This window comes from Monodon monoceros, unplaced genomic scaffold (genome assembly GCF_005190385.1).
Source record: "Monodon monoceros isolate NGI ecotype Baffin Bay Population unplaced genomic scaffold, NGI_Narwhal_1 Super_Scaffold_18, whole genome shotgun sequence".
NCBI lineage: Eukaryota > Metazoa > Chordata > Mammalia > Artiodactyla > Monodontidae > Monodon > Monodon monoceros.
Genome location: NW_021703774.1, coordinates 149,757,543 through 149,773,393, shown reverse-complemented (window position 1 = coordinate 149,773,393; position 15,851 = coordinate 149,757,543). Strand labels below are relative to the sequence as shown.

General features: G+C 43.6%; 1 protein-coding gene and 1 pseudogene across 1 annotated transcript in view; one reads left to right on the top strand and one right to left on the bottom strand.

Annotated features, from left to right (window-relative positions):
* The window catches only part of RHBDL2 (rhomboid like 2), a 55,229-nt gene that overhangs the window by 15,893 nt on the left and 23,485 nt on the right, over positions 1-15,851 (bottom strand). The window contains exons 2-4 of the mRNA XM_029230642.1: positions 12,279-12,545; positions 7,638-7,786; positions 3,412-3,524 (exon numbers count right to left, since the gene is read on the bottom strand). Coding sequence (XP_029086475.1) covers positions 3,412-3,524; positions 7,638-7,786; positions 12,279-12,524 — 508 coding nt within the window. The 5' untranslated portion in view covers positions 12,525-12,545. The remainder of the gene's footprint in view (positions 1-3,411; positions 3,525-7,637; positions 7,787-12,278; positions 12,546-15,851) is intronic.
* LOC114898893 lies at positions 8,227-8,985 on the top strand (annotated as a pseudogene).

Genomic DNA, 15,851 nt, shown 5'->3' with positions numbered 1-15,851 from the left:
TACCACTGCAGTATAGGTATATTCACTTATAAATGACATGTATATGTGTTTAAAAACACAAAAACAAAAAAAAATAAAAATTAAAAAAAAAAAACACAAAAACAGAATTTTAAAGGATGGGCTATATTGGTTACACAACATTTTTTAATTATTTTTACTTCATTAATGATATAAAAAATTCTTATCAAGCAATAAGAAGACATGGAGGAAGCTTAAATGCATATTAGTAAGTGAAACCAATCTGAAAAGGCTACATACTGTATGATTCCAATTATATGACATTCCAATTGTATGACATTCTGGAAAAGGAAAACGATGGAGACAGTAAAAAGATCAGTGGTTGCCAGGGGTTGGGGGATGGGGAAGGATGAATGGGTGGATCATAGAGGATTTTTAGGACAGTGAAGTTACTCTGTATGATACTGTGATGATGGATACATGTCAGTATACATTTGTCCAAAACCATAGACTGTACAATACCAAGGGTGAACCCTAGTTTTCATGGACTTTGGTTGATTGTGATACATCAAGGCAGGTTAATCAATTGTAACGAGTGTACCATTCTGTGGATAAGGGAGGAGGCTGTGCCTGTGTGGGGGCAGGGGATGAATGGGAAATCTCGGTAGCATCCTCTCAGTTTTCCTGTGAACCCCAAACTGCTCTAAAAAATAGTCTCTAAAAAAAAAATCTTTCAATGAGCAGTGTTATTAAATAAGCTTCATTATTTTTAAAAATCCTGGTTAAATATCATGACACAGAAATGCAAAGATATACTTCTAAGTTCAATTATTTTCCATGGAAGTTTTCTCTTAATCACTGTCATTACCAAAATATAAAATTTAAAAACAATGTCCAGTTTCAAATGGAAGAACTGCATCATTACCTATACTTATTCCAATTATGCAAAAATTTTGTTGTCATGTGGCTATTAATTCCCACCTTTCCTAACATCAGTCATGTGTTCTTGCAAACTAATCAGAAAGTGTTACAGTCAGTAAGTTTAAAACCCGCAAAAACTCTTCACTGAGAAATTTTAAATCAGTTGAGAAAATTGTTTCCTGGCTTTTTAAGTGTGAACTTGTGAGAGTTATTGCATCTTCTTCAGGAGCAAAATCACATAATTATGGAATGATTTCCATTGACCAGTTTTCAAAATGCCCCTTTCATAGCATGAGTATCTTTGGAAAAGTAGTTACATTATCACTCCTTAAGAGAAATATACTATTATGTCTTTGAAGAGACATATTTTGTGTTTGTCTTTTCAGCAACATCTGTTAAGTAGCTTACTACTGAAAGCTTTTTGTTATCACAGAAAAAAAGAAAATTAGACACCCATCTTTATGTAAAAGAAAAATGCATAAAGTAATCTTTAAAATGAGCAAAAAATCAGAGGAATCCCTCTCACTGATTTCAGGACTTATTATATAGCTACAGCGGTACTGACTATGTGGTATTGGTGGAGGGGTAGACACATTGATCAATGAAACAAAAAGGAGAACCCAGAAATTGTTCCACAAAACTACAGCCAGGGCTTCCCTGCTGGCACAGTGGTTAAGAATCCACCTGCCAATGCAGGGGACACAGGTTCGAGCCCTGGTCCGGGAAGATCCCACGTGCCACGGAGCACCTAAGCCCGTGCGCCACAACTACTGAGGCTGCACTCTAGAGCCCATGAGCCACAACTACTGAAGCCCGTGCACCTAGAGCCCGTACTCAGCAATAAGAGAAGCCACCGCAATGAGAAGCCTGCACACCACAACAAAGAGTAGCCCCCGCTTGCGGCAACTAGAGAAAGCCCACGAGCAGCAACGAAGACCCAACACAGCCAAAAATATTAATTAATTAATTAATTAAAAATAGTGACAAATGCTGGTGAGGATGCAGAAAACTGAATCACTTATACAAACCTGGGAGGAAAGTAAAATGAAACAGCCATTCTGAAAAACATTTTGGCTGGTTCTTAAAAAACTGAATATACAACTACCATACAACCCAACCAACTTGCTCTTGGACATTTATCCTAGAGAAATGAAAACTCATGTTCACAAAACTGTACTTATGTTTGCAAAAACCTGTACACAAATGTTTATAGCAACTTTATTTGTAACAGCCAAAAACTGGAATGTCCTCCAACGAGTGAAGGATTAAACTTGTGGTGCTTTTCCATCCACACCATGGAATACTACTCAGCAATAAAAATGAACTATTGAAACATGCAACAACCTACATGAATTTCCAGAGACTTATGCTGAGTGAAGAAGGCTAATCCTGAATGGCTATATACTGTATTATTCTATTTATATAACATTCTTGAAGTGAGAAAATGATAGACACAACAGATTAGTGGTTGCTAGGGGTAAAGGAACATGTAAGGGGTGGGAGAGAAGAGGGTATGGCTGTAAAAATGCAACTGTGAGGAATCTTTGTGGTGTTGGAAATATTTTGTACTTTGTATCAGTGTAGATGTCCTGATTAGGATACTGTACTATAGTTTTGCAAGCTGTTACCATTGTGGGTAACTGGTTAAAGGGTACACGGGACCTCTAGGTACTTAATTTCTTACAGTGTAAATCTATAATTATCTCAAAATAAAAAGTTTAATTTTTTAAAGTTTCTAAGAAATAAATGGATAGATAGGAGTTCTAATATTTTCTGCCCACACTCTAATGAATCATCTTTGGCACACCCAGTATGAGAGATCATTGGCATATGCCGCTAGTCCCAGGGTGATAGCCCCTACCCAGTCTTTGGGTCCCTTTAGCTATTCTCAACATTCTCTTGAAGTTATCTTCCTTAAATGCAATCTTGATCATCTTATTTCCCCAAATCATTAGTCTTGACAAATAAGGACCTTCTGGCTTTAGTCCTTTATCCAATATATACACCTGAACACCAAACTACTCAGTTTCCAATGGCACAAAACCCTGTCTGACTGTGAGGTACCTGAGAATGGGCACAAAGACCTCTCTATACTCTTATCTTATCTCTAATTAACGTATTTCTAAACTTATCAGGTACCCTAGCACATATGAGGAATGCAATAAATCTTGATTTAAATGTTTATTGCCGGGCTTCCCTAGTGGCGCAGTGGTTAAGAATCCGCCTGCCAATGCAGGGGACATGGGTTCAAGCCCTGATCCGGGAAGATCCCACATACCGCGGAGCAACTAAGCCCGTGAGCCACAACTACTGAGCCGGCGTGCCTAGAGCCCGTGCTCCACAACAAGAGAAGCCACCGCAGTGAGAAGCCCCTGCTCCCGCAACTATGGAAAACCCGTGGGCAGCAATGAAGATCCAACGCAGCCAAAATAAATAAATAAAATTTATTTTTTAAAAAATGTTTATTACCTTTGTTTATTACCTCCTAAGAGTCCAGAGGTGTTGATTCTGTGTTGCATTCAGAACACTAACCTGCAATCACTCCTGCCAGGTACACCAGCCCCACGCGGAGGCCTTTGTGGACCATTTCCAGGGGGATACCCAAAACGAGTTGCATAACAAGATTCCCCAGGACGTGCTGAATTCTGCAGAGACAAACACAGTTGTCAAATACTATGACTAGCCCAGGCAGTTATTTCCTTGGGAGATTAACAGGCATTGATGTGTTGTTTCTAGTTAAGAACTTGCTTAACTTGAATTCCACTTTCCAATTTTTTTAGGCGACTTTTTAAAAAAATAAAATCTTACATGAAGCCTCGATATGTAAAGCAGATAAAAGGACATTTTAGAAGTACACTTTTATTTTTTGTTATGGCCGCACTGTGAGGCATGTGGGATCTTAGTTCCCGGATTAGGGATCAAACCCGTGCCCCCTGCAGTGGAAGTGTAGAGTCTCAACCGCTGCACCGCCAGGAAGTCCCAGAAGTATACATTTATTTTATAAGCTCTGTTTTACAACAATTACTGATAATGTCAAACAAAGAGCAATGAGGCTTCTTTAAGGAAAATAAGCTTGCAGTTACGGGGTTTAGATGACAACTGCCATCATATGTCAGCTTCGGCATATGCTTTTGTTTTGGTTGCATAGTAGTACTGAGAAAATACTAATTCACTCATGTTGAGTCTAAATTTTAATAGATTTTTTTTTTTTTTTTTTTTGGCTGCATTGGGTCTTTGTTGCTGAGTGCGGGCTTTCTCTAGTTGCGGAGAGCGGGGGCTACTCTTCCTTGCGGTGCGTGAACTTCTCATTGTGGTGGCTTCTCTTGTTGCGGAGCACGGGCTCTAGGTGTGCGGGCTTCAGTAGTTGTGGCACGCGGGCTCAGTAATTGTGGCTCGCAGGCTCTAGAGCGCAGGCTCAGTAGTTGTGGTGCATGGCCTTAGTTGCTCCGCGGCATGTGGGATCTTCCTGGACCAGGGCTCGAACCAGTGTCCCCTGCGTTTGCAAGCGGATTCTTAACCACTGCACCACCAGGGAAGCCCCGAAATTTCAATAGATTTTTAAACAACCTGTCTTGCAAGTTCAGGATAGTCTTTAATGAAACAGAGATGGGAAGAGAAACTTCATTCCCATTTCTACATTAAAAAGGTTTTTTCTTTTTAAGTTTACCAGAATGAAAAAAAAAGAAGTTACCTAGTAACAATAGCTAAAGTTGGTATCTCCCATGTACCGTAATTTGGCATATAACATTTTTGAGTACAGATGCTTTTTATTATACTTTTTAAATAGGGAAAAATATTTTTAAGTGAAATTCACATTATTTTACTTGTCAAACCCCACAAGCATCTCTGGAGAATCTCTGAATGTAATTTAGCAAATTACCACATTACAGTAATCCTTAATTTACTTGCCATGTAGCACAATGCTTTATTTTTTTTTAAGAGATTTTGGGTTAAACCAAAAAGTTAAAAAATAACACAGGTGTTGAATCTTCCACAGAGTGCAGCCGCTTTCATATTAGTTTTAGGGATTGTGTTTTTGAATTCTAACTTACTTAAAAGATATCCAGCAGACCATTGAAGAGGTTCTCTGGGCAAACCCTACAGAACAGATTACTTACATTTAGGCCACATGTGCATCTAGCCACAACTATCACTGTACAAGCCATCTTCAAAGACGTGAGACGTGACCCATAATTCAGCACAGAACAGCCTAGCCAGGACAGTTACACCAATCTTATGGAGACCTCAGACATAAACAGGTTTTTGAAATATGTGCACCTTGTGAATTGGAACAAGAAGTTCAAAGAAAGCTATCCCATCCTGTCCTCTGGGAACAGTGTGAGGACAAAGTGACTAATAGCACAAAACCCCAAAGAATCACCCCAAGCACTCTTTCCGCTGCTCAACAGCTAGAGTAGAAGTTGCATAATGCTGAGATCCTGTCATATACCCAGAAGAGAAATACTAATTTTTTTCATCCAAATTCTATGCACCCTTCAAGGTCCAGCTTGAATCCATGTCATCTGTGAAGCCATCCCCATCCTGATCATCCCCTTTTTCTGTTTATATTTATGTAGTTAATCCAACATCCATTTCTTTATCCCTTGTCTACCTCCTCCAGTGAGGGTAGAAGAGCTGGTATTGATTTTCCCAATCTCTCTTAGCTAGGGGTAGCCAGGTCACATAGTCCTGGCCAATGAGACGCAGGTAAGAACACTGCTAGGACTTTTAAGAGAGCCTCTATCTAAACAAAAGGGATGGATGTCACCAGTACCTGGTACTACCTCTTCCCCCTTCCTGCTTTGAATGCAGAGCTACAGCAGCCAACTTGCAACCATGACAGAAAGGCGAAGGGAAAAGCAGAGATGTCAGCACAGGATCAAGAGTCCTGGCTTCATTAAACAGATGAACCAACCAGGTACCGCTGGGCTTCTTATATGGGCAAAAGATTTACCTACATTTGTTTAGGCCCCTGTTACATTTTCTTGTCACTTGCATCCAAAAGCATCCCTAATTTATACAAGCCCATATGTGACATGTCCTACACAGCCTTGCGAATTCTTTTTGAGCACCTTACTATATGTGTCAAACGCTGCAAAAATTGTTAAAACCGTTGTCTCATTTAATCACAGCAACCTTATGAGGTAGGTACTATTACCCCATTTTAGAGATGTGGAAACTGAGGCACAAAGAGGTTAAATAACTACAGTATACTGTAATACTATACTGCCTTGCATTACTATTTAACTGACTGCTCCCCCTTATAATCTTAAAGTCTTTGAGTGCAGAAGCCACATTTGCTTTGAACATACTTGTTAAATGGAAAACTAAAGTGTGGAAGTATCCACAGAAATGGGGCAATTGGTGAGTTTGTCCCTAACTTGTCAAGCCTCTGAGCCCTGTGTCCTGCCATGGATCCCTATTTAGCCACTGGCCAGAGTTATCTTTCAAGGTCCAGGGCTGGGTAGGTTGCATACATGAAGTTGGCCTCATCTGAAACCCCAGGAGTCCACCAGAGAGGAGGGGCCAGCAGCGAGCTGCTCACTGTCTGCAGTGCGCATGGTGAATCACGGATTCTGAGCAAGGTCAGAAGGCTATTAGCATTTAAGAAACTGTAAGCAGGGACTCCTCTGGTGGTGCAGTGGTTAAGAATCCGTCTGCCAATGCAGGGGATACGGGTTCGAGCCCTGGTTCGGGAAGATCCCACATGCCACGGAGCAACTAAGCCCATGCACCACAACTACTGAGCCTGCGCTCTAAAGCCCACAAGCCACAACTACTGAGCCTGTGAGCCACAACTACTGAAGCCCGCGCACCTAGAGCCCGTGCTCCTCAACAAGAGAAGCCACAGCAATGAGAAGCCCGCGCACCACAACGAAGAGTAGCCCCTGCTCACCACAACTAGAGAAAGCCTGCATGCAGCAACAAAGACCCAACGCAGCCAAAAATAAATAAATAATTTTTTTTAAAAAAACTGTACCTGCCAAAAATGGCAGGCTCCACATCACCTATTGCTTGTATTATTCTAAATGAACATTATTATACACTCATCGAAAGGCTCAGGAATTAATTTTTTAAGTGTTTGGCAGAGGTGGGGAGGATGGCACTGATGATTCACATTTTCAAAGGAACATTTAACAACATCACACAGCTTGAGGAACACACTTTTGGTTTGGTAACGATTTCTCTTCTCATTAATGTTCCTACATACATACCAATATTAGGCAGTTACAATGCAATACAAAGTACACTGGACCTAGAGTTAGCACTAATGGGTTGAGATCCTCACTCTACAACTTAGCTGTGGGACACGGAGCAAGAGTCTACATCCCGTGAGCCTCAGACACGAAACAGCAGGAGTAATACATGACTCCTAGGGTTGCCATGAGGATCAAACAAGATTATGGACGTGAAAGTGCCTGATCAATAATAAAGCACCGGGCTTCCCTGGTGGCGCAGTGGCTGAGAGTCCGCCTGCCGATGCAGGGGACATGGGTTCGTGCCCCGGTCCGGGAAGATCCCACGTGCCGCGGAGCGGCTGGGCCTGTGAGCCATGGCCGCTGGGCCTGTGCATCCGGAGCCTGTGCTCCACGGCGGGAGAGGCCACAACAGTGAGAGGCCCGCGTACCGCAAAAGAAAAAAAATAATAATACATAAAAAATTAAAAAAATAATAATAATAAAGCACCGAACAAATGCTCGGGGTTACAATGACTTATAGTCACCTCTGATATCAGTGACTTAACTGTCAGTCTTTACCCAGCATGCACCAGCATGTATGAGATAAACCTCCAGGCTTCCTCCCTCTTCTCAGGACTGTAGATAAAGGGACTCTCCAAGATGCCCGAGTCCAAGGTGATCCACTGTTTCTGCGGCTTCCACACAGCATAGTAAATAAACACTGCCAACTGGCAGGGAGGGGCAGACACAGACGTTAACCACACCTTCTGCAGAGAGAGGCCCCATTAAAGCGCACGGGCACTACCTCTGTTTCAAACAATTAGCTCTCAAGAGGGCCACTCTCTACCATGTGCTCAGAAGATGACAGGAATTCAATTCCCTGCCATATATCTGACCATACAACTGTGGGCACTTCCTCCAGCGATCAGAAGTAGCCATAGACCAAACTGCAAAGAAGAATCTTTCGAACCCACTTTCCCCTCTTAAATACCCACTGCCCTCATCTTCCCACACTCACTATTTGGTCGTTCATTTACAACTTAATGTGAAATTAAGTCACTGCTGGCTTCTGAAGAATAGAGGAGGGAAAGGGAAAAATAGTAACTTTGCAGTGGAGAAGCCTGGCAAATATGACCTTAGCCAAGTGATGAAGGTGAACGTCACAGGGATGTCGTGTGGATGTCCCCTGTCCTCTGCTACCTGACGTGATCTGATGAGAAGGGTACTTCACTTCTGTGGTCTTCCTCCCTCAAACCCATAACTTCAGTCTAATCACGAGAAAAACATCAGACATCCCAGACTGGGGGACATTCTACAGGATACCCGGCCAGTACTCCTCAAGACTATCAAAGCCATGGAAAGCAAAAACTGAAACAGGAAAGTGGACTTCGCCTCCCCAGGAGTGGTGCGTCCGTGCACGAGCCTCGCGGGTCTGCGGAGGCAGACCTCGTAAGGTCTGCCCTTACGAGGGGTGAGGGGTAAGGGCAGGGGCAGGGGTGGGACGGCTGCCGCCACGGCCGGGAGTCAGAACGCATTCGACGCCATCGTGATGGCGGATGAGAGGTTTCACGGGGAAGGGTATCAGGAAGGCTATGAAGAAGGAAGTAGTTTGGGTATGATTGAAGGAAGGCAGCATGGCACATTTCATGGAGCTAAAATCGGATCTGAGATCAGGTGCTACCAAGGTTTCGCTTTTGCTTGGAGATGTCTCCTGCACGGTTGCTCCACTGAGAAAGACAGCAAATAGATGAAGGTCTTAGAATCGTTGATTGCAATGATTCAGAAATTCCCTTATGATGACCCTACTTATGATAAACTTCACGAAGACTTAGACAAAATTAGAGGGAAATTTAAGCAGCTTTGTTCATTATTAAACGTTCAGCCCAACTTTAAAATTAGCACAGAAGGTTCTGGACTTTCATTTTGATGACAGACGAACAGACAAAACATCAAGGAACAGATGTTCCTATGTTAAGTGTTTAAAATATGATTAAAGGCAAAACAATGATGGGGGATTCATTGTTTTGCAGGGAGGGTTCCAGCTTGGCCAGTGAAAGGGCTTCCTTCCCCTGAGGTCTGCCTGCATCGCCTCGGTGCCCCCCACAGGGCCCCTCCGCACAAGCCCATCCTTTGTTGGGTCCTGTCTGCTCTCCAGTCTGAACGCAGTCCTGGCAGAGCCCTGGCCGGGCTGCTGTCTCTGATCCAGGATCCAGGCCGTTGGCTCATGGGTTCTCGCCACCTGGCAGGCCTGGCTGGATATAGACTCAGGTTGGCTCTGGATAGGATAAACCTCCCATTTAACCCCCCAGGGCTTTGGTCAGTGCTCAGAGGGACAGTTTTTTAAAAAATGAGAGCCACAGGGTTGACACGAAGCAGGTTAATGGGAAAGAGTGATGGGTACTGTGACATTTATCGACCCTTGAGATGGGCCAGTGCTGTGACCTGCTTCTCATGTTTTATTTAGTCCCTTCAGTAGCCCATGAGGTGGGCGTTATTCCTGTTTTATAGTCGAGGAAACGGAGGCCCAAGAGACTGCCTGGTTCAAGGGCAGGGGGCGGCAGAGTTGGGAATCCAACCCCCATCTCCTGGTGCCCGCTCTGGAACCCGCGGTCGCACCCACAGGATGGGGGTCCCTGCCCGCAGATCCCCGCTGTGCCCCGTGGAGCCCTGGGGCGTCGCCTGTGGCCATGGACGTGGGAGTCTGGCTGAGAGGAGGAAAGGCCAGCCCTGTCCCCAGGGAGCCCAGACATGCTCTTCCTGTGTCCCCGGATGGATGGGGCTCTGCAGCATCAAAAATGGTCAAGGGGAGGGGATTTTAAGGCCACCGCCCTATGTGCAGAAACTTTGGAGCCTCACTGCAGCCTTCCTTTTAGTGTGAGTTCTCTGTCTTCTGCCCAGACTTAAAGGCATTGTCTATACGTGGTGAGGTCCTGGCAGGCCAGTCCCCCGTGAGATGCGTGGCTCCCGGGCATTTCTCTGCAAGTGATGGCCCGTGTCCAGGCCCCTCGGGCACCCCGGCCAGAGCCCTCTCCCCACCCGCTACTGGCCCAGGGAGCAGATTTGGAAGCCGTGAGTGAAATTAGCACACGGGTAGCCGTGAATCTGCTCCAGATTTCAAAATCATTCCAGAGCGTCTGGGTAGACTGTGCTCCCCTGGCAGCTGCTGGGGGAACTCTGCGGGGCCTGGGACGCCGGCCCTCACCATGTGCTGAGGAGGAAGAAACGGCTTCTAGTTGTTGGAGGACAAGACTCCGCCTTTATCGTGCTTGGCTTTCTTATGTGTGTCTCGCTGTAAGTTCATGGCCTGCAGTCCCAACCTCAGTTCTGCGGAGCCCAGGACCGGGCACACGGCCTCAGATGTGCCTTTGTACAGACACCAGCAGCGCTCATCTCTGGCTGGTGGAATGAAAGGGCTTTTGTTGTCATTTTCCTGGGTGGATTTTTGTGTTTTCTAAACTATCTGTTTGGACAATGTATTATTTTTATAATTGGAGAAAAAATAAACAGCATATTTTAAAGCAAAAAAACAAAAAAAGGACTGAGACACTGTCACAGATCAGAGTAAACTGGGGGGAATGTGAAAATTAAAAGCAGCATGATACCCTGGGTTCGAGGGTACAAGAGGGACAGAAAGAGGACACTAATGGAAAAATTGGAAAAGGCCAAATTAAGCCTGTAGTTTAGTTAATACTAATATACTAATATGAGTTTCTTAGTTTTGACAAATGTACTATGGAAATATTAAGATATTAGCAATGGGAGAAATTGTGTGAGGGGTATACAGGAACTCTCTGTACTATCTCTGCAAATTTTCTGTAAAGCTAAAATTATTCCAAAATAAAAAATTTGTTTTAAAAAAGATTTTTTTTTCTTTTTGGCCATGCCACATGGCTTGTCAGATCTTAGTTCCCCAACCAGGGATCAAACCCGGGCCCCTGGCAGTGAAAGCGTTGAGTCCTAACCACTGGACTGCGAGGGAATTCCCAAATTTGTTTAAAAATTTTTAATTAGGAAATTCTCTGGTGGTCCAGTAGTAAAGAATCCACCTTCCAATGCAGGGGACGCGGGTTTGATCCCTGGGTGGGGCACTAAGATCCCACATGCCGTGGGGCAACTAAGCCCGTGCGCCACAACTAGAGAGAAGCCCGCAAGGTGCAACAAAAAAAAAGACCTTGCATGCCACAACTAAGACCCAACGCAACCCAAAAAATTAATTAAATAAATAAAATAATTTTTTTTTAAAAATGGCCTTTGGCCTTCAACTATAAGTCTTACCCCCAGGTCTCCAGTCCTGGCCTACCCTGCAGATTTTAAACTTGCCAAGCCTCCACAATTACATGAGCCAATTCCTTAAAATAAATCAATCTCTCTCTCTCCATATACATGTGTATGTAGATAGATGATAGATACATAGATAGATAATGTGTGTGTGTGTAAGGGTGTATACATCCTATTGGTTCTGCTTCTTTAAAGAATCCTGACTAATACAGTCCCTGATAAGGAAGTTGAGACATCAGTGGGAATTAAGAGGAGGACTTCCTAATGGCCCTAAAGTCACACCCCACAGGCAGCCATCCTCTGTCAATTCCTTTATGAGGCATCATGGTGTGGGAGAAAAAGCTGGGTGAGATAAGGCTCAGGAGAAGCCCAGTCCTGGCCAAATAACTAAGTATGTGGCCTTGGGCAAATCGCCCCACGTCTCTGGGCCTTGCACTCTTTTCTGGAAAACAAAAGGGCTGACTAGACCAGAGTCTGAAACCCACGACATGCTGCCCATAGTAGACATCATTACAGGATCCCATTTTTTTCCTACTGAAATCTGAATCTTCTTCTAAACATATGGCTCCTGATAGACCTTACCAATCAATCAAAGTTGGTTCATGAGATCAAACCAATTTGCAACCCCAAAATTATTTGATTTCTAAAGTCCCCACAAACTAAAATGAAATGAAACCACTAAAACTGTGGTCACTGCTGGGCAGGGGAGTTGTTTGAAAAATAAAACTCAACCCTTGCCTAAAAGTGACTGGGAACATAAGAAAAACCTGGGAAGGGAACTCTGGAGAGGGTGAGGTCGAGTTCTGTGTGTGCTGTACTTGCCATCGCCAAGCTCTTCTCTTACGTTTTCCAGTCTCTTATCTAGACGTGATCTAAAGCCGCAGTGTGTGTGCAACCCCCCCAGAGGTCCTTGCACCAGTGCCCACCACCCCGAATGCTTACCTCAGCAATGCTGATGGAGATGATGAACACAGGGGGTGGGAGGCAGTTAGCTCTTTCCAGGTATGTTCTTCGCACTGGTTCAGGAAGCATCCATTTTGAGACAATCCTGTGGACCTTTTTAAGCCTGAAGGTATCTTTACCTGCCCTGTCCTCTCTCATTTTCTCCTCTTCCAGCATTTCTTTCATCTCTCTATCCCTATTCAGATTCACATCCTCTTCCATTTCCAAATTATGAGCAGCAGCCATTATCCTGGGTCCACCCTCCACCTGAAAGGGACATGAATGTCAGGGAAAAACAGATGACCCTATAGTGTTTGGGCCATGGCTCTTTCCTGGGCTCTCTGGCACAACCATTGGTTTCCAATGCCTTTCCTGTGTGTTAATAGAAGGCAGCTGAAGATCTGGTGCCCAAATATACATAATATCCATACCCTCGTCACCAGTGTGTAATGGTGAAAAAGTACTAGAGTCTCCCCAGTTGAGGGAGAGGACTCCCCAGAAGTCATTTATGGATTCACCTATTGACACCATCCAAAGGATGGACTGGAAATTTGGGATGGCAACTCTACCTCATATACCAATTCCTTCCCCTCTGCCACTGACTCTCAAAGCAACCACTACTATAAGAAGTAGCTTTGCCACGAGGTGAAGTATCTCAGAGCCCAAACCACGCTCACTGCGTAACTGAACTCAGTTTTGTCCAGCTTAAGTAAATAATCTCCTTTCCCTTCTTAGTTTCATCTTGCTTCTGCTCCCAGGCCAAACACAGATCTCTAGTTTCTGATTCAGAATCAAAAATGATTTACTGAGCATTGACTATATATCAGGTACTATGCTAGGGGCCCCATTATAGGTTAAAAATTTCGCTTCCCATTCCCCCCTCAAAAATGATTTAAACCCACATCTTCTCCTTCTAAATTATCAGTGTCCTTTCTAAAATGCCACCTTGCCCATTCTGTAGCACTTGGGAGTTAAGTAGACCCTTCCTTACTGGTTCTCCAGATACAACATTAACACCCTCACTAAAACACATCTTCCCAACAATTCTCTGACATCTGACACTCTTGGCTGAGTTCCTACTAATTTCCACATCCAGTATTCCCTTGAACTCAATCCTCAATATCCAAACACTCAAGGATTTATTCAACAGATACCTGTTGAACACCTACTCTGTATCAGGCCACCATCCCTATCCCAAAGTGTATAAAATGTCATGCAGGAGGCTGAGGTCAATAAAAATTACACAAATAATTGTACAGTTACAGCTGTGCTAGGTGATACCAAGCAGATACATAGGTTACTGAGGCAGCATGTCTATAACAGTGAGGCCTGCTCTCCATACTCTTTCCTCTCCCTGTGTCATGGTGCTAGCTGTACTGTCCTTCTCCTTTTGGTTTAGTTCTGTTATATTTCACTTCTGGTTGAACTATTTAAATCTTTCAATCAAATGTTTTCAGGTCAAAAAAAGGGGTGGGGGAGGCTCAAATATATTAAGGGAAAAAAATAATGTTGCCAGATACTACATAGAGTACAATCCAATTTTTGTAAAAAGTAATATATTGTTACACAGAAAAACATCTGGAGAATTAACCATGATTATATCTGCATGATAGGATTTCACTAGATTTTTGCCCTCTATGCAGGAGTAGGTACAGATTTTGTGTACCCTGAAGCTTAAACAATTAGGGAGGGGGGTTCTTTGGAAAAAATAATATAAAATTAAAATTAAAAAATAAAAAAATTATAAATGTACATACACTGCTTTAGAAGGAGCCCATGCAAGTAGAAGTCTGAAGATTATGCTTTATTAGTTTCACAAGTAATCCAGCCAAAACAATCCTAAAAAAGAAAAACAAAACAGGAGGTATCACACTCTCTGATTTCAAACTATATAAAAAGCCACATTAATCAAAACAATATGGTACCGGCACAGAAACAGACACATAGAGCAATGGAACTGAATAGAGAGCCCAGAAATGAACTCATACTTATACAGGCAATTAATCTACAACAAAGGAGGCAAGAATATACAATGGGGAAAAGATGTCCTCACACCACATACAAAAATAAACTCAAAATGGACTAAAGACTAAAATGTAAGACCTGAAACCATAAAACTTCTAGAAGAAAACGCAGGCAGCCTGCTATTTAATATCAGTCTTCGCAATATTTTTTTGGATATGTCTCCCCAAGCAAGGTAAACAAAAGCAAAAATAAACAAACGAGACTACATCGAACTAAAAAGCTTTTCCACAGCAAAGAAAACTATCAACAAAGGAAAAGGCCACCTACTGAATGGAAAAAGATGTTTTCAAATGATATATCCGACAAGGGGTTGCTATCCAAAATATACGAAGAACTCATACAATTCAACATCAAGAAAACAAACAAGCCGATTGAAAAACGGCCATAGGGAGAGACTGGTTCAAGATGGCAGAGTAGAAGGACATGCTCTCACTCTCTCTTGCAAGAGCACGGGAATCAAAACTGACTGCTGAACAATCATTGACAGGAAGACACTGGAACTCACCAAAAAAGATACCCCACATCCAAAGACAAAGGAGAGGCCACAATGAGATGGTAGGAGGGGCGCAATCACAATAAAATCAAATCCCATAACTGCTGGGTGGGTGACTCACAAACTGGAGAACACTTATACCACAGAAGTCCATCCAATGGAGTGAAGGTTCTGAGCCCCACATCAGGCTTCCCAACCTGGGGGTCCAGCAACAGGAGGAGGAATTCCTACAGAATCAGACTTTGAAGGCTAGCAGGATTTGATTACAGGACTTTGACAGGATGGGGGGGGAACAGAGATTCCACTCTTGGAGGGCAGACACAAAGTAGTGTGCACATCAGGACCCAGGGGAAGGAGCAGTGACCCCATAGGAGACTGAACCAGACCTACCTGCTAGTGTTGGAGGGTCCCTGCAGAGGCACGGGTGGCTGTGTCTCACCATGAGGACAAGGACACTGGCAGCAGAAGTTCTGGGAAGTACTCCTTGGCGTGAGCCCTCCCAGAGTCCTCCATTAGCCCAACCAAAGAGCCTGGTACGATCCAGTGCTGGGTTGCCTCAGGCCAAACAACCAACAGGGAGGGAACCCTGCCCCACCCATCAGCAGACAAGCAGATTAAAGTTTTACTGAGTTCGGCCCACCAGAGTAACACCCAGCTATACCCACCATCAGTCCCTCCCATCAGGAAGCTTTCACAAGCCTCTTAGATAGCCTCAACCACCAGAGGGCAGACAGCAGAAGCAAGAAGAAGGACAATCCTGCAGCCTGTGGAACAAAAACCACATTCACAGAAAGATAGACAAGATGAAAAGGCAGAGGACTATGTACCAGATGAAGGAACAAGATAAAACCCCAGAAAAACAACTAAATGAAGTGGAGATAGGCAACCTTCCAGAAAAAGAATTCAGAATAATGATAGTGAAGATGATCCAGGACCTCAGAAAAAGAATGGAGGCAAAGATCGAGAAGATGCAAGAAATGTTTAACAAAGACCTAGAAGAATTAAAGAACAAACACCTAGAACAATTAAAGATCAAACAAACAGAGATGAACAAT